We start from the raw sequence: 23786 nt of genomic DNA on the forward strand, positions 1-23786 counted from the left end.
GTCATGGAAGCAACCTTAATGCCCATCGACAGACGAATGGATAAAGAAGATGTGGTACATATATACAATGGAATATTACTCAGCCATAAAAAGGAACGAAATTGAGTCATTTCTTGAGACGTGGATGGATCTAGAGACTGTCATACAGAGTGAAGTAAGTCAGAAAGGGAAAAACAAATATCGTATATTAACGCATATATGTGGAACCTAGAAAAATGGTACAGGTGAACTGGTTTGCAGGGCAGAAATTGAGACAGAGATGTGGAGAACAAACATATGGACACCAAGGGGGGAAAGGGGCGGGGGGGTGGTGTGATGAGTTGGGAGATCGGGATTGACATATATACACTAATATGTATAAAATGGATAACTAATAAGATCCTGCTCTATAAAAAAATAAAATTAAATTAAAAAATTAAAAATAAAAAATAAAATAAGCTACAAGGACATATTGCACAACACAGGGAATATAGGCTATATTTTATAGGAACTATAAATGGAGCATAACCTTTAAAAATTGTGAATCATTATATTGCACACCTGTAACATATGATATTGCACACCAACTATACTTCAATTTAAAAAAGAAAACAATTAACACTAACATTCTGAGATTTCCTCTCTCCCGATAATTAAATCACCACAGAAAGACAGAGAGGTAATATGTGAATCTGACGTTGAAAGAGAAGCAGGAAGAGATACATATACAAAAAAAACAAAAAAGAGCCCATTAGCTGTACCCTTGCTCCTGAAAATTATGTTAAAAAGTAAAAGGGGAGGACAACCGGTCTGGGCAGGTGCCCCGCTGCAGGTGTAACCATCCCAGTGCAGCCCGCCGCTCACCTGGTCCGAGGTCACGCCCCCAGGCAGAGCTCCCCACAGCTTGGCCAATCAGCGCCCTCGCCAGGGGCGTGGCCTCGGGGTCCAGGTACCCCCCCCCCCCCCCCCCAGAGCTCCTCCGATGCTAGGATGCTGGGAAGACAGACACTCCCTCTGTCTTTCCTCTTCTAAAGGAGGCGTGTTGAGGCTGGAATTTCTGTCCCTTGAAACGAAAACTCGGAGGGCGGCCCCTGAGGGGCTTATAGGTCCACGAACTGGTCGCCCCTCCTGGGCCGCGGTGGTACGGCCCGGAAGGTACCAAGGGGAGGACGGCGGGGGTCGCCGTCTGGGCTAAAGTGGTACGCCAGAGGATACCGCGAGGGGGCGCCATCGCCCCCCCATCTGGGCGGAGGTGGTACAGCCCGGAAGGTGCCAAGGGGGAAAACCGCGAGGGGCGCCAGCCGAGGTGGTACGGCCCGGAAGGTACCAAGGCTGCGGGGGTCGCCTTCGCCCCACCCCCGACTGGGCTGAAGTGGAACGGCCCGGAGAGTGCCAAGGGGATGACCACGGGGATCGCCCAGCAGCACCACCCCCGACTGGGCTGAGGTGGTACGGCCCGAAGGGTGCCAAGGGGATGACCATGGGGGTCGCCGTCACCCAGGATCACCACCCCCGCCTGGGCTGAAGTGGTACGGCCAAGAGGGTGCCAAGGGGACGACAGCGAGGGGAATCGCCTAGCAGCGCGGCCCCTCCACCGGCTCAGCAGCGGCGGCCGAGAAGCCCAGACGCTCAGGACACTGCGGAACGAGTCCGCGGGACAGCGGGGAGCCGTGGCGGGCTTCTGACGCGTCACTTCCAGCTCATGGCTTCCGGGGCCGGTAGTGGCACTTCCGCCCCGCTTCGCCCCGCCCCCGTCCCCGCCCCACCGCCCGCAGGGACCGGGGTGGGGGGGTGTCTGTTTGGGGCCCGCCCCGCAGGATTTCGCGCGGGGAGCCGCCGTCGCCGGGACGTGGGCGGGTCGCCGTGTGGAGGCGGGGGCGGCGGGGCCCCGGGTGACCGCGTCCTCCGACCCGGCGCGCGGAAACCCCGCCCGGATGCGGCTGCGGGGCCCGGTGCACGTCCCCGAGGCTGCGGGGCCCGCGCGGCGTCTGGCCCGGGGGCTTCTCGGTGGGTGAAGCGCTGAATTAAGCTGGAGGGGTGGGTCGCCTGCGGGGATCGCCCTTTGCGTCTGGGCCGAAGTCCCCCCCACCAGTCGCCTCCCTTCCCCGGCCCTCGGACCCTCTGCGGGCGCGGCCCCTGGGCCACCCCAGGGCCTTGGCACGCGCGCGCCCGGGCGTCCGACGCCGCCGGGGGGCACCGTCTCTCGCGCCTTCACGACCGGTCCGCTCCTTCAGCGACGACCACATGGAGTTCCCGCCCCGCCTCGCAGGCGTCCGCTCGGACCCCAGGCCTCCACGGCCGGCGCCGCGTTCCCGTCCCGGGTCCGCACGGCGCCTGAGGCGGGGCGGCGGGGCACGGGTGCGGCGGGGCTTGGGGGTCTCCGGAGCGGGTGGGGGGAGCCGCGCCCGTGTCGTGGGGGTGGGCTGTCAGAGGCGGGAGGGGGAACATAGGGTCGGGGGTCCTTGCGTTTTAGCCCCCCCCCAGCGATGCACCCCCGAGGTGGGCATGGCCTCGGAGCGGCAGGTGCAACCGCTTCCGAAAGAACCGGGTAAAGATGCTCCGTCCAATCCGGAACCAAAGGGCGCGATCGCCCGCAAATTCATTGCAGTTGGTGTCTTTCTACGCAGGATTTTAGAAAACTGGAAATTATATAATAACTAACATCCTGCCGGGCGCTGGTCCTAGCGGACTGTTACTTTGTAAATTGGGGTGGGAAACTCCCAGTCAGGCCCAGAGCTAAGCCTTCTCTGTAGTCCTCAGGTGACTTTCCTGTAGCGGGTTTTACGGGGCCTGTGGGGTCCAGGCAGTGCCCCCGCCCCACCGCCCCAAGCTCATCTTCTGAAGCCTTGAGAACCTTGCTCACCTACCGCTGCTGTAAAAAAAAGAGAGGAAAAAAAAAAAAAACTGTTTAGAGGCAGACTCTTTGTTTAGTGGCTTAAAGTTCTTTGTTTTTTAGTAGAGTGCAATGTACTTTACCAAAAATATTTAAACTTGCAAGTAACATTGTAAAGCAGAATAAAACAATATTAAACAGCATGAAAAGGAACATTAAGGGAGGGAATAGGAAAGTTTTTACATTAAAGAAGTCCACTTTATTTTTACAGTTTTTTTTTTAATTGAAGTACAGTTGATTTACAATGTTGTGTTAGTTTCTGGTGTGCAGCAAAGTGATTCAGTTATACATATACACACACATTCTTTTCCATTCCATTACAGGTTATTACAAGATATTGATTGTAGTTCCCTGTGCTATATACAGGCCCTTGTTGTTAAGAAATCCATTTTCAGTGCACATAAATTAGAAAATGAAGAGGAGCCAAAACGTAAAAAAAAATTTGGAGGACCTGAGATTCGGCTCCCAGAGCTGACCACAGCTGGTAACTTCACCTGTGTTCTTCTGAACCATTTGCACTTTTTAAACGGGAACATACTGTGCAGAGGGCTTGTAACTCTGCTCTCACTTAATCTATGACAAATCTATTTTTGTCAAAACTTGCAGGGCTACAGTGTCCCCTTACGTGACAGGGTTTGTTACAGATTTCTTATCTGACACTTCGCTAGTGTCAGCTTCTCAGTCTTAAAAACAAAGCTTTTGAACATCCTTGTATGTACAGTCTTGGGCCTTTGTTGGATTATTTCTTTAGGATAAATCCCTAGAGGTGGAATTTCTGAATTAGTGTATAAAATTTGTAGACTTTCAATACATTTTATCTAAACTGCCCTGCTGACAATTTGAACCAACCTAGATTTCCTCACCAGGCATTTGAGAACATCTTGAGTTGTTTGTTGGAGAACAGGGACTCTTGACCTCAGGCTGACAGGCCCTAGAATTTAAGGGTCTGCAGAATTGGATGGGAAGTTGACATCTTTATTTTCACTAACCTCCACGCAAACTTCCCTTCGGTGGCGAATGTGCCGTGGTGGTCCTGCCCCCCCCCCACCTCCGTTTCAGAGCCAGGCACCCTCCCCGCGGGTCGTGAGCCCTCGCTGCAGGGCTGGCGGAGGCTGGGCCATTCAGCCGTGGGAGGGGGGCTCAGCGCCTGCACGTGACAGAGGTGTCACAGGTGTGCTTCTCGCTACGTGTCGCTGACCTGGTTTCCTTTCAGTCCCACGTGTGCACCCTCTTCTGAGGACAGCTCTGGGCAGGAGTAAAGTTAAGAGTCAACCCTGGCCTCGTGAGCCCCCTACTCCGTGCTGGGTGGAAAAGGCTACGTTTCAGTTCTTGTTAGTTGTGCTATAATCTGAGAGGGTGATAAATCAGACCTTTGTCACCAGGGGCCTGGGTGGGGAGCAGTGCCCCACAAGCCCTGCGTTCAGCCCGGTCCGTCCTGTTTCCAGGCCAACCTGGAAGGTGGGATCAGTTTTTCGTTGTCGGATTGGGGCCGCTGACCTTCGGTCTTTCGCAGGATGAGAATTGCTTCTCGTGGAGGCACCTTGAGTCACGGGGGCTGAGAAAGAAGAATGGGCGGTGGAAACACGAGCCGGAGCTGGGGAGGGCAGCTGGGGTCTCGGCGGGGCTGGGTGAGCCGGACCTGCTGGGCTCTGGGCCGCTGACCCCCGGCTGCTCCCGGCCTCCACGTGCGATGCCCAGCACAGCCGCGTGGGGCTTCTGCTCAGGATCGGCGCTGTGGCCGGTGACCAGTGGTAAGTGCTGCTGTCACGTGCTCGCCCACCATCCGGGCAGAGAGGACCTGGCCGGCCGTCAGCCGTGGCTATTGCCGGGCGTTTCTCGTCCTCACTCCTGGGCCAAGTCCACAGCACACGTTCATTCTCCGACGGGTGGACGGTCGCGCTTCCCAGCCATCGTGATGGGCAGTCCTGCTCTGGACGCTCTCGCAGGACTTCTCTGGGGGAACCTCGAGATAGGAAGTGCTGATGTGTAGCGTGCGCAGGTGCGTAGCTCGCAAGAGGCTGCCACACCATTTCCGCAAGTGCTCGTACCAGCCGCCCCGTAGCCGTGTCTGGGGGCCTCTGGATCCACACCTTCCAGCAGCTCTGGGTGTTGTCAGACCTGATGGTTTTTGGCAGTGGGGGTGGGTGGTGTGTCCAGCTCCCTGACCGCTGGTGAGGTCGACCCCCGTGGTCGGACGTGACCCTGCCTCCCCGCATTCTCACCCTCTGTAGCCCCTCCCCTCGAGGCCGGCCTTCTAATGAGCGCCGAACAGCAAACCAGCAAACGAGAAGGGGACGAGGTTACAAAAAGACTCGGGCCTCCTCGGGCGCTTTCTCTCAGCCGCCAGCTCGTTCCAATGCAGGCCAGGTGCCTACTGCGGGCGGCCCCGCGGAGGGGTCTTCCCCCAACAGCTGGCCGGGAGCTGCGCGTGTGGGCTTGGAAGCAGGCGCCCCGGCCTTCGGGTGAGGCCTCGGCCCCTCCTGCCATCGTGACGGCCAACTGCCCAGCACAGCTGCTGCCAGAGTCCCGACCACGGAGGCTTGCGGGGTCGTAGGTGTGTCGTTGCTCTGTGCTGCCGGGTGTGCGGTGCCGCGTCACACGGCGGTGGAGAGCTGATACGCATCCTCTCTCGTGCTTATCGGCCGTTTGGAAACGCTCTCCTGCGCTGGTGTTTTTGCCCACATTTCCTATTAAGTTGTAGGAATTCGTTCCCTCTCCTTTGTCACGTCGTAACTCTCTCCTCCAGGTTGTCGCTTTGTCATTTAGTGTGTTAATGTTACAATACGTTATAGTGCGTTTTGATGGCACAAAATCTCTTAGTTTAGCCAACATAGTCTGCTTTATTTATATTTTCTTTTATGGGGATTGCTTTTGGGGATTGGTTTAAGATACTCTTTTCCAGGAATTCGCTGGCGGTCCAGTGGTCAGGACTCGGCACTTTCACTGCTGGGGCCCGGGTTCAATCCCTGGTCGGGGAACTAAGATCCCGCAAGCTGTGTGGTGCGGCCAGAAAAAAAAAAGACACTCTTTTCCTATACCAGGATCAGGAAAATATTCTCTTACATTCTCCTCTAAACGTGAGGGTTTACACAGCTGCATTTCACAGCCAGGCTGCCCAGGCTCAAGCCCTGAACTGTGGCCAGAGGCCGTTTCCCCACTTCATGTGTCTCACACGGGTGACAGCGTCCCTCCGCAAGGGTTGTTGTGAAGATTCATTGAGTTAATATGTGTGAAATGCTCGGTCAGACCCTACCTGGTTCCTAGGAAGTGCTCTGTGGATGTTGCTAATTGTTCTTATTTGTCTAGAATTGTGAGATCAGGGTCCAGTTTCTTTTCTCTGGTGTGGATAACGGCCATCCTAGTATCAGCGACAGTGGCCTCCCTTCTCCAATGAGCCACAACCCCGCTCTGTCTTGGATCAGAATTCTGCCTGTGCGGAGTCTCTGGGCCTCCGTTCCAATTTGTTTACTTGTTTCTGTGCTGATACAGCACGTGACCTGGAATCCTCCTATCTGGATAGGCGCCTCCCCTTTCTCCTCCTTCTTCAAGGAAGTTTCCTGTCTTCTCCCCTTTGTACCTCCATCGAGTGCCCTTTGTAATTAACACGTACCTTGTAGGGATACACTTTGAGACTAAATATTCTGTTATTTCTAAACTTTCACCCAGCCTGAGTCGATTGTTAGTGTGATCATGGGCATGGTCGCCAAACGGAGATTTTCTAATTGCATCAGTCATCTGACTTTGTACCAGAAGGAAGAGCTTTCTCCTTTCCCCGTTTAGTGATCATGGTGGATGTGTGGCTTCTAACCCTTTGTTATTATTTACTTTCTCTCTCAACCTGCGTCCCTCATGCTGGCCCCTGTGTCCTTCTGATAAGTCCCCGTCGCCCTAGGAGCCCTCCCTCTCCTTCTGGCCCAGCTCCTGCCCCAGCCGTGGAATCAGCCGTTCCTCCAAGGAGGCTGCTTCGGCCCAGCAGAGAATGAGGCTTAGGAGCCGGCTGTGCTGCTGGGGGCGTCCCTGCCTCCAGGCCTGCCGGGGGGGCAGCAGCGTGCACAGGCGTCCTGCGGCCCCGTCTGCCCCTGCGGCCACCCCTCCTTCCGCGCAGCGCACACCCTTGTCTGCCCCACCTCGAGCTCCCACCCAGACTCCGCGAAGCCGCCCCGGGCCCAGCGCCTGCCTGGGGTGTCGTCTGGCGCCTGCGCGTGTTCTCAGCGCCGCCGGCACGGTTACTGGCTGGCTTCCTGTCCTTCGCTCTTCAGTGGGATGATGTCGCTCACCCGAGTTGTGGTTTGGTCCGGGTAGTTCTGTCTGTATTGCACGTTAGAGATTTTTGGGTTTAGAGATGTTATTGATTTGATCATTTTTGGTTCCAGAGGGTGTGAATGTTGAAAAGGTACGTGGCATTGGCAGGATCTGTGCGTTGTGGATGCTGTAATGATCCGCAGCCCCTGGCCTGGTGCTCAGCCTCTGCCGTCCATCCTCCTCTCCTCGGCTTTCGACACCTGCATTTTCTCACCATCAGACCTGCTCTTGTGGCAGGGAAACTGCAGCGGTGCCAGGTTCAGCGCCTCAGGTCAGGGAGACATGGTGTCTCTGTCTCATTCCTGGTGGTTCCCACTTTGGTGGCTCCATGGAGGGGCGTCCGCTCGTTTCTCGGGGGGGTAAAGTTGTGATTGACCCTGGTCACCAGTTAACACCTTGCAGGGAAATAGTCGGAGGACACCGTAGTTTCATTCAGCAGTGGGACGTTTCCTCTCTAGACTTGCCATTTTCTCATCCCGCTGATTTATTCCTGACAGTTTCTTCATCTGTTTGTCTGCACGACTGCATCCTGTCCATCTGTCCCTCCTGGAGCAGCCAGGAGGCTGCTCCTCCCCCACTGGCAGCCTGCTGGCCAGGTGGTCTCTGATCTTTGATCCTCACCTGTCCTCAGGCTGAGTCGTGGAAGCTTTTCTCCAGGGCGCCTTGCCTCTCCTTCTGGTGGCTGGGCCGTGGCTGGGGCCTCTTTGGCCCTTGTGGGCTGTGTCCAGAAGCAGGACCCCAGGTCACCTTGGTGGCTGCATCCTTGATGCCTGCCACCTCGAGCTCCCTGTGTGCTTCTGGGGGTCTTCGGAGCCTCCACGTCAAGTCCTGTCCTGAGTCGGATCTTCTTGGGAGCCCGGGGCCCCTGGTGAGATTTGCACTTCTGCCACCCTGGTCTTGATCCCCAGGGACCCTGTTCTGGTGACTTTTAAAGCAGCACGTCCTGCTTGCCGGTGGGCACTCGGCTCCCCCTGCCCGGTCTCCTGCCTTGGCTCAGCTCCCAGGGCACTGAAGGGTGACCAGAAGTTCGGGGCTGCTCAGCTGCTTTCTCTGTCAAGGCCTCTCCTTGGGGCCCTGATTTCTGTCCTCAAGGTCTATACTGTGCCTGTTGAATTCCCCAGAGAAGGGTCTTCTGGCGTCCGGCCTGGAGGGCCACCCGCCCGGGTCTCTGCTTTCCCTGCCACCTCGGCCTCCATCACAGCCCAGGGGCCTCGTTCACTGCCTGGTCTCGGCTGCTTCTCTGTAGTGGCCCCTCCTTATTCCAGCCCCCCAGCCCCACCCCCGGAGCCGCTGGAGGAGCCCTCCAGGCCTCAGACCCCCATCACCCGACAAAGCAAAAGCAAGCAAACAACTAGGAATCCTGGTATGACTTAGTGAGTCTTGTCAAGAAGGAACAAGACAGGACCGTCCATTCCGAAGTTGATTTCATTTGTTTGTTTGTTTTGGGGGTGGGCCACGTGACTTGTGGGATCTTAGTTCCCCGACCAGGGATTGAACCCCGGGCCACTGCAGTGAAAGTGCCGAGTCCCAACCACTGGACCGCCAGGGAATTCCCGTGATTTCATTTTTTAAGACATTCAAAGCCCTTGTTCTGACTCCAGAGGCATTTGGACTCCTTCCGGAAACTACACACACGGAGGTTGCCGACCCCTCCTGCTGCACGTGAAAGCGGGAGGTTTGCCTGTCCCTTGGCTGTCGCGTCCTCGGTCACCAGGCTGGGTGGGCTGCTTGTGGGGTGTCGATGGTCAGGAAGAGGTCACGCGCTGGAGGGAGCCTGAGCATCCATCCTGGGCTCCCTGGGCACTGCTCTGGACGCAGTGGACAGTAGTGCTGGTCTGTGACGGAGCGCCTGCTGCCTTCCAGTCCGGAACCTGCGGCAGGACACAGAAAGCTCCTGGCGCCACGTGAGACCAGGTCACCAAGGGCAGACGGTCAGGGAGGCTCTGGTCTGAACAGGCATCTGTCTCCCCAGGTGCTGGCTGGCTCTTTTTCATGTATAAATCCTCAGCTTTCGGAACAGCCTAGCAAACAGCGCGATGCCTGCCATGCTTGCCCGCTTGCATCCCCCGTCCCAGGCCCACCCACCCCCAGCTTGAGTTCCCAGTTCTTTGCTCTTAACAGCACTTTTTGTGCTTTTATTTCTAATGACACGTCGTGTCTGGACACACCTAAGTGCTGCTGGTGGTGCTGTGTCGTGTGTCTCCTTCCGCGACTCGGCCTCAGCACTTCCGACGGCTGTAAGGTTTGCCCGTCGCCCGTGTGCGGCTTCCCTCTGCCCGCTGGGGGCGTCCGTCCCCACCCACTGCCGTCTGCGTCCCTGTCGACAGGCGCGTAGGTTCTGTTTGGCTTTTGTTTTGCTGCTGGCAAAAAAGTGCCGCGTTGACCCCATCTGACGGACGCTCTGTCCCCATGCCACCCCGGCCATGGGCTCTGCTGACTCTTTCTTACGTTGTTCCCTGTCACTTGCGGTGACTCCTGAAAGGTCCCATCCCCACCGTTATGGTCTGAATCTGTTTGCATCTGTGCTGCCACCTGCTTTCGGCCTGGGACAGTCGGGAGGCGCTGGAGCCTCGTGTGCTGGTTGGGCGGGGGTGTGTGTGATGGATTCTGCTTCTTCAGAGGCCGCCAACACCCTCCACCCTCGGGGCAGACGGGGCAGAACCTCCAGGGCGGGTGAGAGTACAGCCCAGCACAATGACCTTGGGGGTCGTGGGTGGCCCCTGGGCGCAGACCCAGCAGAAACGCGAGGAACGACCCGCACAGGACGGACGTGGCGGACGGCCTGGGGCCCGGTGTGGTCAGCAGTGGGGATGAGTCCCTTGTGGCTTGTTCATCCAGTGAAATACCGCACCGTCACCAGGTGAGCGGCGGCTGTGGAACTGCACGGACCCGTCTTTGTTTCAAAGCAGCTTCTTGTTGAGGAAGGAGAGCGGGCGCCCCGGGCCTCGGGACTCCGCGGCGGAGCTCTGGCGTCCGGCTGGAGCTCCTTGAGCTGCAGAGAAGGAGGCGGAGGCCCGGCTGGCGGTGCTGCCCGGGAAGCTGTGAGTTTCCCAGATGGAAACCGAGTGGAGAGCGTGGGGGGAAGTGCCTGCACCTTGCCTCCAGCCTCGTTTTGTGACGAGAGAGAGGAAAGGCGATGGGACCCTCCCCGGGGGCTTCTGGAGCATCACCTCACAAACAGGTTCGGTTTTGGAGCCTCAGTGGTGGCGGCGGGGCTTGTGTGACAAACCCCGGGTCAGGGTCCCTGAAGAGGGGGGCCTGGTGCCGTCGGTGGGCCTGACGGGGGCTCCTTGAGAGGCAGAGCCCCCGCGGCCGGTGGGAGCTGTGTCCTGGGGAGGCCCGGCTGCAGGGCTGGGCATCCAGACGGGGTCAGCCAGGGGCCCGGGGGTGGGGCGCCATCTCTCTGCTCTCGGGGACCCCGAGCCACACATGGGCTTTGTTCCTGTGTTTTCCGTCCGCCTGCAGCTGGGCCGCTGTTCCCAGCTGGGGGGCAGCACGGGCTCCCCACACCCCCGCTGGGCCACGGCCGGTCCAGCCCACGGAGGTACAGCTCCCAGCAGGGTGTGGCCCAGAGAGGACGGCGGGACCGGGCTGGGAAGAGGAAGGGGGACAGGGCGTTAGCGGAGATCTGGCCCCGTCAGCGCCCGGAGGTCTCAAAGGGCTCGTGTGTATTGTGGGGGCAGTGGGGGCCCACGGGAGGGCCACGTGCATCCGTCGTGGTCTGGGGTGCGTTTGGGGAGCTGCCCTGGTGTCCTGAGGGTTGGGGTGCATGTCAGGCCTGGGTGCCCACTGGGACCTGGTGCTGCTGAGCTTGTGGGGTGACTGAGAGCACTGGGTGGACACAGGGAGCCGGGGGGCAGCTCAGCCAGGAGCCTGGCTTCAGGTGGGGTCGGGGAGTCACAAGTCTGTCTGGGTCACGCATGCCTGGAAGTTAAGTTAAAGCACGACGGGCGCCCCTCGAATGTCAGCATCGGAGGGACGAGGACGTAGGCAGCCAGCTTGGCTGCCTAGGGGCGGGGGCAGGGGGCTGGGAACTCCGGTTTGGTGTCACTGGGGAGGAGTGGCCAGGGCTCCTGAGCTGGGCAGGTGGTCGTCACTGGGACGCTGCTTAAAGCCAGAACTGGGACTTCCCCGGCGGTCCAGTGGTTAGGACTCGGCGCTTTCACCACCAAGGGCATGGGTTCAATCCCTGGTCGGGGAACTAAGATCCCACAAGCTGTGCAGTGTGGCCAAAAAAATAAATTAAAAAAAAAGAAGGGCCAGAACTTGAAGCACTCAGCCACCAGCAAACGGGAGAGACCGGGTTGGGCTTCGCCTGTGATCTTAGGGAGTGAGGGGTCTCTCCTGAGAAGTCGTGGCCACAGGCCTGAGCGCCAAGCAGGTGTGGGTCTGCTGAGGGAGCAGCACCCTCTCCTGGGCACCCGCTGAGGTGGTCCCCACGCCCGCTCCAAGGCCCGCCCTCAAGCCCAGGAGGAGGTCCCCCGGCCCAGGATCTGCGCACGTGGACAGCCCCCTCGAGCCAGCGGCAGCTGACCCGCTGAGAGGCTGAGGGTCGTACTGTCAGGGCTTGGGTGATGAACTGTTAGACCGTGAAAGAGACGATGCAAAGAAGGAATCGAAAGTTGAGAGAAACAGGCCAGTTTGAAACGGTAACAAATAGAACGCAAAGAACGCAGGGGTTGGAACTCAAAACCCGATGGAGGGACAGAAACTCAGAGTCTCTGACGGGGCAGGTCAACCCTCCCACAAAGGACACCTCAAAACACTGGATGAAATATTAAGAAGTCGGGTGAGGGCGTGGGAGAGCCAGCCTGGTGGGAAGAGCTCGGGGCGAGGGGGCCCCTTCCTCGGCGGCTCTGGTTGGTCCCAGGGTGGGTGGGAAGGTGCGGAGCACTTGTGACAGCTTCCGGGGTGGGGGCGGAGAACCCAGGCCTCAGCCGAGCTGCGGGAGGGCAGCCTGGAGGATGAGCTCGAGGCTGGGCCGGCCGCTTGGGGGGTGCGGGGTGCCCCGGGGGTGGGGCAGGGCTGGAAGAGGCAGGGGTTGGCAGGTACTGTAGAAGGAGTTCGGGCCGGGATTGGCTGGAGGGTCAGGTGTGTGGGGAGGGAACGGAGGCCGGTAAAGGCTTTGGTCTCAGAAACTTATTGGAAGAGAAGTCCGAGCCGTCGGGGCGCCCGCTCCTTTGGGGCTGGAAACAAGGCCAGGACCCCGAGTTTGCGTCTTGAAGTTACTCTAAGTGGGTGATTAAACTCGGCAGGACCTTAGCCGCTCACGCAACGCCGTCCTTTCCTTCCCACTCCAGCCCGCGCCCCGCCCAGTGCCGCCCACATGGCCACTGCCTCCGTCCCCGCGTCCCTGCCCTGCGCTGCCCGCCACCCATGAGATGTCGGCATCCGCTAAGCCCGCGGCCCTGGCAGAGCTGGCTCCGGGCCCCGGTGAGAAGCCGGGGGGACGGCCGCTCCTGACCTGGGGCCCCGTGTTCGGCCACCGGAGTGAGAAGATCGCGTTTGGCCAGAGCGAAGGTGGCCCCGACGAGCAGGTGCTCACGGTCACCGTCACCGAGACGACCGTCATCGAGGCGGACCTGGGCGTGTGGGGTGCCCGCGCCCTCATCTACCTCACACTCTGGTTCTTCTTCAGCTTCTGCACCCTGTTTCTCAACAAGTACATCCTGTCCCTGCTGGAAGGGGAGCCCAGCATGCTAGGTACCCCGCCGGGCGCTGGCGGTGGGATGGAGCTCCCGGCGGGGCGGGGCCCCTCTGCTCAGCTGGCGCCCCCGTCTCCTCCTCCAGGGGCCGTGCAGATGCTGTCAACCACGCTCATCGGCTGTGTTAAAATATTTGTTCCCTGCTGTTTGTATCAGCACAAAACCCGGCTTTCTTACCCTCCCAACTTCATCATGACCATGTTGTTCGTGGGTCTCATGAGGTAAGCAGCTAACGTTTCTGGTTGAGGGTCTGAGTTTTTTACACGTAAAACACCTTCCCCCGCTGACTGTTACCATCAGGTAATCCTGGGAGGGAGGGGGCCGGGCGGGGGCGGGGCAGACGCGCGCACCCTCTGGGCTCCTACCAGGTCTGCCCCGTGGCTGCAGATGCGCCAACTCATCCCTGTGACGCTGTTGACTGTCTTAGGTTTGCAACAGTGGTTTTGGGTCTGGTCAGCCTGAAAAATGTGGCGGTGTCCTTTGCTGAGACGGTGAAGAGCTCAGCCCCCATCTTCACTGTGATCCTGTCCCGGACCGTCCTGGGGGAGCACACCGGTGAGCAGCCCCCAGCGCCCGGGCCTGCCAACTCCTCCGGGGGCCGCTCCCACCCACGTCACCCTGGAGCTCAGCTCCCTCCGCTTCCCTCCTGGTCGTTTCTTAGCCTCAGAGGCCGGGGATGGTAGGAGCTGGGTGAAGGAGTGACAGGCAGGTAACCTCGGTGCCATTGCCCGTCCCAGGAATCTGCCAGGCACCCCGGCCCCTCCTCCGCACCCCCTCCTGCCCTCCACTGTGGCTCCCCGAAGCTCAGCAGAGGGGACTTGTTACAAATCTCCAACCTGGGCTGCGGGCACGCGCTGCCAGCTGCACACACGTCCCTGACTTTCCCGCCAACCGTTTAGAGCGTGTGGCTCTGTGAAGACAAGCAGAGTGCAGACTCGTGGGCGTGACACGTGGTGTTTGACCCCGGGGGCGGGGGTCGCTCACAGAGGGAGACACGTGTTTGCTTCAACTGGGAAAATGACAAAAAGGTAAAACAAGGCGGCACCTGCCTCAGGGAGAGAGGAGGATGAGGACGGACAGGGCACAGCCGGGCTTCTCGCAGACGTGCCCTTGGAGCCGCACAAACGCTTAGGTGACGGTAAAACAGAATCAAGTCAAAGTGTAAAAGCAATTCCTAAGATCGTACTCGGCAGGAAACAGCCTGACTGCACATCAAGCTTAACCACGCAGAAGGGATTTATCTCAAGGGCCTTAAAAACATCACACTTTGGGTTCCAGCTGTGGCGGATACGTGTGTAGAAAACCAGCTGTCTTGCTGAGAACAATTAGGAAATCTTGATAAAATTTAGCAAAAAGAAGTCTGTTGGGGAGGCGTTGGAGAATGGCGAAGGTGCTAGGACTTGAGGGACCCCAAGGTTTGGGGTCCCCAGAGGAGTGACCCCCTGTGGGGCACCCCCGGCAGAGCCCCGAGTCCACGAAGGCGCCTGCCCCCTGGACGGCCTCCCAGCCATGGCCCCTGTGTGAGGTCCGCCATCCAGCAGAGGCCTCCTTCCATGCTGATGCTCTCGGCCTCAGGCCACATGGGCCTGTGGGTTTGCTGTGTGGACAGCGCTGTCCTCGGTGGGGGCGGTGGCTACGGTCATCTGAGGGCTGCACCTCTGCTCCTTTTTGCTGAACACGAGAGGCTTGTCCCCTCGTCTGCTTTGAATTTCAAGATAAATGAAATGCAGTGTCTGAAATCAAAGCAGAGGTACCACATGAGGCTGGATGCCCTGTGTGCAAAATGACGTGATTTTCTGTTGCACCGAATGGACTTAGCCTTACCTTCACGTCAAGGCTGTTGGTTAGATTTCAGAACGAAGGCAGGAGCGCTGGACTCCCTGAGGGTCTGGGGCCTCCCTCCTCTCCCAGCCTTCCCTGGAGACCACCCTTCACCCTACTCGTTTTGCAGATGAGGCTTCGGGGTCGGGGGGTGGGGTGCAGGGAGCAGGGCTTGGAGCTGGTGGCTCTGGCTGTCGTGTCCCTGGCACCTGGCTCTGGAGCGGGTGACGGGAGGCATGTGCTATATTTTCCCTCCAGCGAGAAGACTCGAACAAAGTGAGCGTGCAGAGCACTCCTGGGGCGGGGGGGGGGGGGTAGCCCGGCCCACTGGGGGGCACTGCAGCCCGGCCCCTGTGTGCTGTCGCTCCGCAGGGCTGCTGGTCAACCTCTCGCTCATCCCTGTCATGGGCGGCCTGGCGCTGTGCACGGCCACCGAGATGAGCTTCAACTTCCTGGGGTTTTCGGCCGCCTTGTCCACCAACATCATGGACTGGTGAGTCCGAGGGGCGCGTCCCGTGCCGCGTGGGGTTCCGTGTCCCGCAGGAGGGGGGACGGGTGTCACGCCCCAGTGGTGGCTGAGCCGTCTCGCTGGCACCTGTGCACAGCCTGCTCTCAGCGTCACCACTTCTGAGAGAAGAGAGGAAAGAGCAGCAACACGGTATCCGAGGGTTTCTTGTTGCCGTTACTTCCAAAGAAAAACAGGCCCATCTGGAGGCTTTGAAGAATACAGCTGAGTACAAATGAAAAATCGCCTTTCATTTCATTTCTCACACTTTGCTGTGTTTCCTTCAGCCTTTCCCAGAAACACAGTCCAGCTCACGTCATAGTTTGCATCTCGCCTGTTAACTCGGAGCGCAGGATGGTCTCCAGAAGCCTCCTCGCTCACCTGCAGACGCTCCAGACCTCACGGCTTACATCTGCAGGAAACATCTTCACACGAGTCTCCCTCTAGGTTTCTGACTGGCCTGCGGCGTAAACCCCTAGGAGGGGGACAGGGCCTGTAAACCTCTGCAGCAGGCTCGTTGCTCTGGTTTAGGTCCCCTTGGCCGGAGCTTCTGTGCATCCAGCGTCCAGGGAGCAGTGTCGTTCTTCAGAGTGCTGGGCCCTCTGGTTCCAGGGAAGCTGGATGCTGTCTGGTCTTCCCGTTGGCCACGGCGGGCCTTCCCGGCCAGCAGTTTTGTCTCTGTTTTTTCCCCAGGGTCTTCCTGTGCTCACACTGTCTGTCCCGTGGCCGCTGCCGAGCAGAGCTGGGTAACCTCAGGCACGTCCTCGGCCTCCGAGACCTCAGGTTACCCATCTGTGAAAGGGGCAGCTCAGCACGGCTCACAGCAGACGCCAGGGCCATCCCCAAGGAGCTACCGTGTGTCCCTGTTTCCGGAGGACGTGGCACTTCGACCGTGTGAGGTGCCATCTGACCTCTCGTAACCTCTTCTTTTCTTTATTCTAGTTTGCAGAACGTTTTCTCCAAAAAGCTCCTCAGCGGGGACAAATATAGGTTCTCGTAAGTGTCACTGTTCCATGGAGACCAGACCACCCGGTGCCCTGACCCCTCCCGTTTCATGGTGCCTTTAAAAGAACCTTGTTGAAACTTGGGAGAAAACCCCACCTGTTTCCAACTGCCCCTTGGGCGGCTCGTTTGAGGCTGCCTGTCACCGTCCCGTGGCCGGTGGGTCACCTGTCAGGCCCGGCCGTCCGTATCATCTGGGAGGAGATAAATAAACTGGGGCACCCTGGCTCCGCGGAGGGCGAGGGCGGGGGCGAGGTGGGGAGAGGATCAGGCGCCTGTCCCCGCAGGGCCGCGGAGCTGCAGTTCTACACCAGCGCGGCAGCCGTGGCCATGCTCGTCCCGGCCTGGATCTTCTTCATGGTGAGTCCGGCGCTGGCGCCTTCCCAGGTCGGGGCGAGCCCTGGGCGCCGGGCGTGCTGAACACGCAGAGGCCGCCACGCGCCCAGGGGGGTGGGGGGGACTGAACGAAGCAAACCCGTGCGGGTCCTGTGTGGGTCCGGTGCCCACGGGGGCCAAGCTGCAGCCAGCGGTTCCCGGAAACTTTGCTGTGAGGGTTTTTAGGTGCACTTTTTTGTTGTTTTTTGGCCGCACCTCAGGGTTCGTGGGATCTTAGTTCCCCGACCAGGGATTGAACCCGGGCCACGGCAGTGAAAGTGCCGAGTTTTAACCACTGGACCGCCAGGGAATTCCTGCACTTTTTTTTTTAAATTTATTTGTTTGTTTATTTATTTTTGGCTGTGTTGGGTCTTCGTTGCTGCGCGCGGGCTTTCTCTAGTTGCGGCGAGCAGGGGCTACTCTTCGTTGCGGTGCGCGGGCTTCTCATTGCGGTGGCTTCTCTTGTTGCGGAGCACGGGCTCTAGGCGTGCGGGCTCAGTAGTTGCAGCATGTGGGCTCAGTAGTTGTGGCACGTGGGCTCAGTAGTCATGGCTCGCGGGCTCTAGAGCACAGGCTCAGTAGTTGTGGCGCACGGGCTTAGTTGCTCTGTGGCATGTGGGATCTTCCCGGACCAGGGCTCGAACCCGTGTCCCCTGCATTAGCAGGCGGATTCTTAACCACTGCGCCACCAGGGAAGTCCCCCCGCACTTGTTTTTTATTACTACTGTTATTTAAAAACATCGTGACCACCATTGAACAAGGCCCAGGGCAGAAGCTTATGAAACAGAGAGCAGTATGTCCCCCAGCCCCTCCCAGGCCCGCTCCTGGTGGAGCTGCTTCCCAGACGTGTCTGCGTGGGCGCAAACACGCTCCTGTGCTCACGCGTGTCGTGGGATCCCGTCAGTCCTACAGAAGCACAGGGCGCGTCTACGCAGACCTCTCTTTTTAACACAAGGGGAACTGGGCTGTCCTGTCCTACGGGCGGGCTCCAGCGTGTGGCTGGACCCTGGGCTGGGGTCTGGCTGTCAGCACCGCGGGCGTCCCTCTGGCTCTGGCGCAGGACTTGCCGGTGATCGGGAGGAGCGGGAGGAGCTTCCGCTACAGCCAGGACGTGCTGCTGCTGCTGCTGGCGGACGGCGTCCTGTTCCACCTGCAGAGCGTCACGGCCTACGCCCTCATGGGGAGGATCTCCCCCGTGACCTTCAGGTAAGGACCGCACCTCCCAAGAGATGAAGTGCCTCCAGGTCACATGCAGAGGGGAACGCTTGCCATCTGGACGTTTTATAAGAGGGGTTCGTGGTTGTGGAATCACAGATGTAGCGATCGCTGTAGTCACGGGTCGTAATTACTAGGCTGTTCTGTATTGGTGCCGTTTGAAACGGGAACAGGAAAGTCTGGGAAGCAGATCTTTAGGGGAATCCCCGCTGGGATTCTGTGCAGAGGCAGAGATCCTTGGAGTCGTGTGAGTGTACTTCTGCCCGAAACAGCACTGCCGCGGAAGCTCCCGGGATGACGGATTGTCCCGCTTCTGGGCCGCCCAGGGTGGGAGCCGCAGGCCACGTGTGCTCCTGAGCGCCTGGGGCGTGCCACACGCCACGAGGAACCAACGTCTGACATTTCTCTAACTTTAATCCGTTCACACTTGAGCAGCCACACGTGGCCGTCGGCTCCCTGCTGGTAACTTAGCACTGAGCTCAGGTCTCACAGGCTTCTTCTCTGTGAGTGGGCGGACTTAGCGAAAGCGTGATTTGACACGGGAGCATTTTCAGTAACAAATAGAAAGGAATCGGCCGAGGTTGCCTGCAGGCCTGGAAATCCATGCAGTGATGTCAGCGGGTCTGACCGTCACGTTGTCGTAGAAGCCAATGGGCCTTTGTCCTTTAACTTCAGAACTGTCACGGGAGAGCGGAATTGTACCCAGAAGTGATGGCAGCAGGTGCGTCGCTGCCCTTGGGCCTGCCGGGGTGCACGTGCCCTCTGCCCGAGTCCCGGAGGGGAGCTGCCTGCAGGGCCCTCGAGGGCGGCTTGATCGCTGAGGTCTCCTGAAGCTCTCGCTGTCACGGTCTGTCATACGGTCCTGTTTCCATTTAGGGCCAGGAATTATATCCACATACCCCTGAAACTTTGTTTTTCAGTGATTGTTAGTGACGGTTCAAAAACAGGCAGAAAGCAGAAGACCAGTTCTTTTAATTTTATTAAAAAAAATTTTTTTGGCTGCTGTACGGAATATGGGATCTAGTTCCCCGACCAGGGATCAAACCTGGGCCTCCTGCATTGGAAGTGCGGAGTCTTAACCACTGGGCCACGAGGACGGTCCCCAAACCAGTTCTTTTTAAAGAAAATAGCTTTAGGTAGAAAAGTACAAAAATTAAGTTTAAGTTGTCCGCAGTGGCAGCCCAGGAGACAAGCCCTGTCGTGTTCACTTTATCTTCATGAGGTCCCAGCAGTGGCTGAGCAGGGCTGTGTCACTTCCCAGATACTCTCCCTAATGATCGGTTCTCTCAGGCGCTCTCAGAGGAACCTCCCTCGTTCTGTGGAGAGCACGCTGCAGCACTGAGGGATCAAATGTCATGATGTCTATAATTTACTTAGAAATATTTCCGTCAAAAAAAGGACGAAGCAAAATAAGGCAAAATGCTGAGTGTGAAGATGGGACTCGGCTTTTTGTTGGAAGTGTCGCTACTTCTCGGTGACCTTTTTCCTAGTAGGAAGGACCCCAGCACGAAAGAGTGGGGTTAGCGGCGACGCCTTCGGCCCCCGCCGACCTCCCCGCTGTCCTCTCCCGCAGTGTCGCCAGCACCGTCAAGCACGCCCTGTCCATCTGGCTCAGCGTCATCGTTTTCGGCAACAGGGTCACCAGCCTGTCAGCCGTGGGCACCGTGCTGGTGACAGCCGGAGTCCTGCTCTACAACAAGGCCAAGCAGCAGCAGCGGGAGGCCATGCAGAGCCTGGCTGCGGCCACCAGCCAGTCCCCGGACGGCAGCCCGGAGCCCCTGCTCCCTCCGGACCCCCGGCCACACCACTGAGCCCCGCAGCCTCAGGGGCGCCACGCACCACGCCGCTCCTCGCCAGCGGGGGACCCCCTTCGCCTCTCCCGCTCCCTGGACGGCAGGCGTGGGGCCTCCGGCTCCACGGGTCACGGTCCGGGTGTGGGAGGTGCGGGTGGGCAGCCTTTCCCGCTCTTTTCTGGGGCGTTCGGTCAGAGCTGGGGGAGCTCGAATCGGGCTCCCAGATGTCAGCCCCTGGGGCGCAGACCACAGCTGCCACCGAGCCGTTGCCGAGCCACATGAGAACCTCCTCCCGGCGGCCTCTGCGCACCCCCTGCAGCCAGGCCAGGCCCCGATTCCTCTGTGGGTGACGACCACTGGGGACAGCTGCGAAGCCGGGGCTGCAGCCAGGTGCCAGCGGCCGCCCTCCCCGCTTGTAGCTGGCGGAGAGAACCCGCTTCCCCACGCCAGCCATCGGTGGCCACCGGAGGTACGTCCGGCTCCTCGGCCGTCAGGGAGTCTGTCCGCTGGGCTCGGACAGGCTGCCCCACTGCCCGGACACGGAGGCCACGGCATCGGGGCACAGAGCGGAGAGGGGACAGCTGGGGTGCAGAGACCGGGGTTCCCTGCTCCTGAGGATGGAGTGTCCGGCCCCGGCCTCCCGCCCTCCCGCCCGAGGCGGAGCTGCCCGCATCAGCACCACTTAGGGAAGGTCACTCGCGGAGCGAAGGCGGCCCCACCACCTTTCCGTGCCTGCTGCGCCGAGCTCCTCGCCTCCTGAAGGTCCGGCCCTCACCTGCGGCCGGGGCGTCCCCAGAGGCCCAGACGTGGTTTCCAGCCCGAGGCTGCGGGCAGCGCCCCGCGGTGTTTGGCTCAGGGAGGGGGCTCCTGTCCCCTCTGCTCCCCTGGGTGAGAGGCAGGCTGTTCGGAGCGCCCCCGGGGAGCACCCGTCCCCACTCAGCTGGTCAGGAGCCTTGCCTTGTCTCATCAACCAGGCTTTGAGGATTTTCCCTCGTGAATGATGAGCAGGACGAGTGTGGAATATTTACGGTTTTTGTTATGCTGCGTTTAAAATGCCAGTGCATTTAAAATGACAGTACAGTTTTTGTTATGCTGCGTTTAAAATGACAGTGTAGGTTTTTAAAAGGAAACACAGGTATAGGTGGCTTCTGGAATGCATCGTGTATGCCAGGTAAACCACAGTCAGACCCGCGGCCTGGCCCGGCCCTCCTCCTCCAGAGCAGACAGACGGACAGCCAGGTGTTTGAGGCCTGTGGTGGGCTGAGGCTCCACCCCTCGCTTCACCCCTTGCCTCGAAGCCTGTTGGGATTTCTGATCGGGACGCAGCCCCCTCCCTCCCACCAGGCTCGAGCTCTGGGGCTTGTCAGGTGCAGCCCTACTCGGGGCCGCAGGCTGGCCACGCGGCCATCTCCAGCCAGCCTGCGGACAGAGCCACCCGAAGGCACAAATCGTTCCCTGAGTCTCAGGCAACAGTCCCAGCTGTTCGGGGCCTGGGCTCCCTGATTGCTTCTCTGGTTTTCCAGTTGGCTTCTCAACTGGAAAATATAAAATAGCCCCTCCTGGAGAGCAAATCTCTTGGAAACAAAGAGCAATAACTACATCTCATTAAGTTCTGCTAACTTTAAAAAGCTTGTAATGATGATGGATTAAAATGAGGCCTTTTAAACTACAAACAACCTTTTGACGAAGCTGACCTCCTGCTCCAGAGGACGGCGGGTCACACGCACCTTCACTGTGCAGGGGTTGCTCGTGTGACTTTCCCAGGTTTTATCCCTTTCCTCTTTTTCTGCTTCCCCCCAAAACAAAACTAAAGAGGATTCTTTGGCGGTAGCTGGGGTGGCCGGCTGGTGCATTGATCTGTGAGGACCAGAGAGAAAGCACCGTTTCCCTGGGGCTGCTGCCTCTGCCCTCAGACTGTGGCCACTGTGCCCACAGCTGATGGTGAGACGTGAACAGAAGGGGCACATCTGTGGTCGCCCACGGCAGACTGTCATCTGAGTGTGATCAGGTGCCAGCCGCCTGTGTCCGAGTGTTGTTAGGGACCTGGGTCCCTGCCTCCCGTGGACGTGCCCCTCCCTCCACTCTCATCCCGTTTTGATTTTCTAGATATTAGGACCAAGAAAGATTTTCCTAAGTTATTAGTAAATGAGGCAATTTCTAGCAAAGCTGCTTTTGAGACTTCTCCTCATCCTGGGTGGGAGACCACAAAACATGTGCTGCAGCTGCATTCTGTCTGCATCTCCACCCCTAAGTCGTCCACATGTTGGGCGTTTCCGGGACAGCCCTGCGCCGAGAGTCAAAACCCGCAGCCTGGCAATGGCATTTGTTTAATAACCGTACAGACACGTTTTTTAATTAACTTTGTTTAGTAGTTTTTTAGGATGTTCTTTTCACTGAACCATCGCAGGCGTGCTCGTACCAGTGTTGCCACTGGGTGTCGTGTGTTACATTGGGTCCATTCCTCCTGTGTCTTTGGTCGTTGTCCGTGCCTTTGTAAACAAACGCTTGAACCAGGCTTCTGAATCTGGTCATCTGCTTACTTACATTGATACTTAGAGATGTAGAGATCTCTGGCTTTCAAGGAAATTTCCACTACTGAGTGGCATAAAAAAGGCTTTTTTAAAAAAGAATTCTGATAGTCATAATTTCCTGCATATCAGCATTAAAATCATCTGCCTTGGAAAGCTGAGAATACTCTTGCACAATCCAAAATGTGTCTTTAATTTGTGAATCAAACAGTAAAAAATTGCTGCACGAGGAATATCATCCACATGGAGCCGTGCTCGTCACCAGCCCTTGAAATACTTTCCCCAAACTGGTGGGCTTTCCCTCCTGTGCGGCGCTGACTGTCCCATGGATGGTCATTTATAGACGAACCAGAGGGGATCAAAGAAATGCAACATGTCTTTTTACATCTGTCCAGGGGGTGTGCTTCCTGATGCCTGAAAGTATTTTCACTGTTCCCCTGGGTTGGAAAAATTAAACAAGGATGTTATTACAGGTAGAAACTCTCCTCTCTTTTTGCCTTTGACCAACATTGTGCTCAGGGCTCTGTTCTTTTCCAAAACACGTACATGCCCTGGTTGGGACCTCTTTGTTTTCTTAGTTTATAAATAAGAACGTCCCAGCTCCCCTGAAGAGTCTGCCTATTTCTCTATCCCGGCTGAGGAGCCGAGAGCAGAGTCATGAGGTCGTGCTGACCATCGCTTGGCTTACTCGCCCTGCAGCTCAGGGCACAAAACCTTCCAGTTTGCTGTCTCTGTAGTATCTCCTCCTCTTCTCCTGAGGGCTGAGATTCCGAGTTTGATGGCCACTGGGTCCATGCCTAGATGTCCAAACTGAGTTGGAAACTGTTCTAATTGGCAAAGTCTTTGGGGTTTTTTTTTTTTCCAGTTTTCATCAGAGGAAAACTGGCATTCAGCTGATGATGTGCTATTTCTAGACTGCAGATGTGTGAGTAGTGTCTGCACCCGCCCAGGGCAGTGTTGTGGGCACCACGTTGCAGAGGGCCACGGTGAGAGTGACTTTCCCACACTGAAAAACTTGAAAATTATATCAATAATTGTCTATATCAGAACCAAATTATATGTGCTTTATACCAAACAAAACTGCGGAGAACTAAAAGTACGTTGTGCAAAATGTCTATAGTGTTTTGTATTTCACCTATTTCAGTATTTATGTGATTAGATGAATTCTTTCTAGAAAATGGTGGTTAAATAATTGTCACTGTTAATTCTGCTATGGTAATACATCGATGCTGTACAGTGAATCCTGTGGATGCCCCCTGGTTATTTTTGTCTAAATTAAGCCACCATGGTAGCAACTATCTAGGACTCTTGTTCTGCAAAAGTAAAATAAATGTTCAGCGTGTACTTTTTCTTCCTTGTGTAACTCTCCAGCGTTCGCGCTACTGAAATGAACAAGGGTGGGTTCTTATTGCCTTCACCCCTTTTCAGCGTGAAGGGCGTAAAAAAAATGGTTTTTTCCTGTCACCAAAAACTCAGGAAGCAAAACAAGCGCTCGGATACAGAAAGTAAACATTTCTTTCCGGGAAGAGAAAGAATTCCAATTCCACCGCCCTTTCTGTGCCCCAATTTCCTGTCACATTTTTCTACATTTTCCATTTCAGGTCCAGTGAATGTGGGTATTCGTTTACCGTTCTCTTTCCTGAGGTTCTCGAGGTTGAACTGCCAGTT

At 57.6% G+C, this 23786-nt stretch overlaps 1 protein-coding gene across 9 annotated transcripts; it reads left to right on the forward strand.

The window, feature by feature from the left end:
- The first annotated feature begins 1312 nt into the window (after positions 1–1312).
- SLC35E2B (solute carrier family 35 member E2B) lies at positions 1313–23467 on the forward strand. Of its 9 annotated transcripts, none has more exons than XM_061185134.1 (9): positions 1313–1697; positions 12475–12877; positions 12965–13100; positions 13307–13434; positions 15073–15193; positions 16148–16201; positions 16495–16567; positions 17643–17788; positions 19371–23467. In XM_061185134.1, exons 2-9 carry the CDS (start codon positions 12556–12558, stop codon positions 19606–19608), a joined length of 1218 nt encoding a protein of 405 aa, XP_061041117.1. In that variant the 5' UTR covers positions 1313–1697; positions 12475–12555; the 3' UTR covers positions 19609–23467. The 9 variants fall into 9 exon arrangements, with proteins under 9 accessions (XP_061041117.1, XP_061041116.1, XP_061041115.1 ...); XM_061185133.1 differs by having other exon boundaries at positions 1313–1508; XM_061185132.1 differs by lacking the exon at positions 1313–1697 and adding an exon at positions 1756–1986.
- Positions 23468–23786: the final 319 nt, after the last annotated feature.

This window comes from Eubalaena glacialis, chromosome 3 (genome assembly GCF_028564815.1).
Source record: "Eubalaena glacialis isolate mEubGla1 chromosome 3, mEubGla1.1.hap2.+ XY, whole genome shotgun sequence".
Lineage (NCBI taxonomy): Eukaryota > Metazoa > Chordata > Mammalia > Artiodactyla > Balaenidae > Eubalaena > Eubalaena glacialis.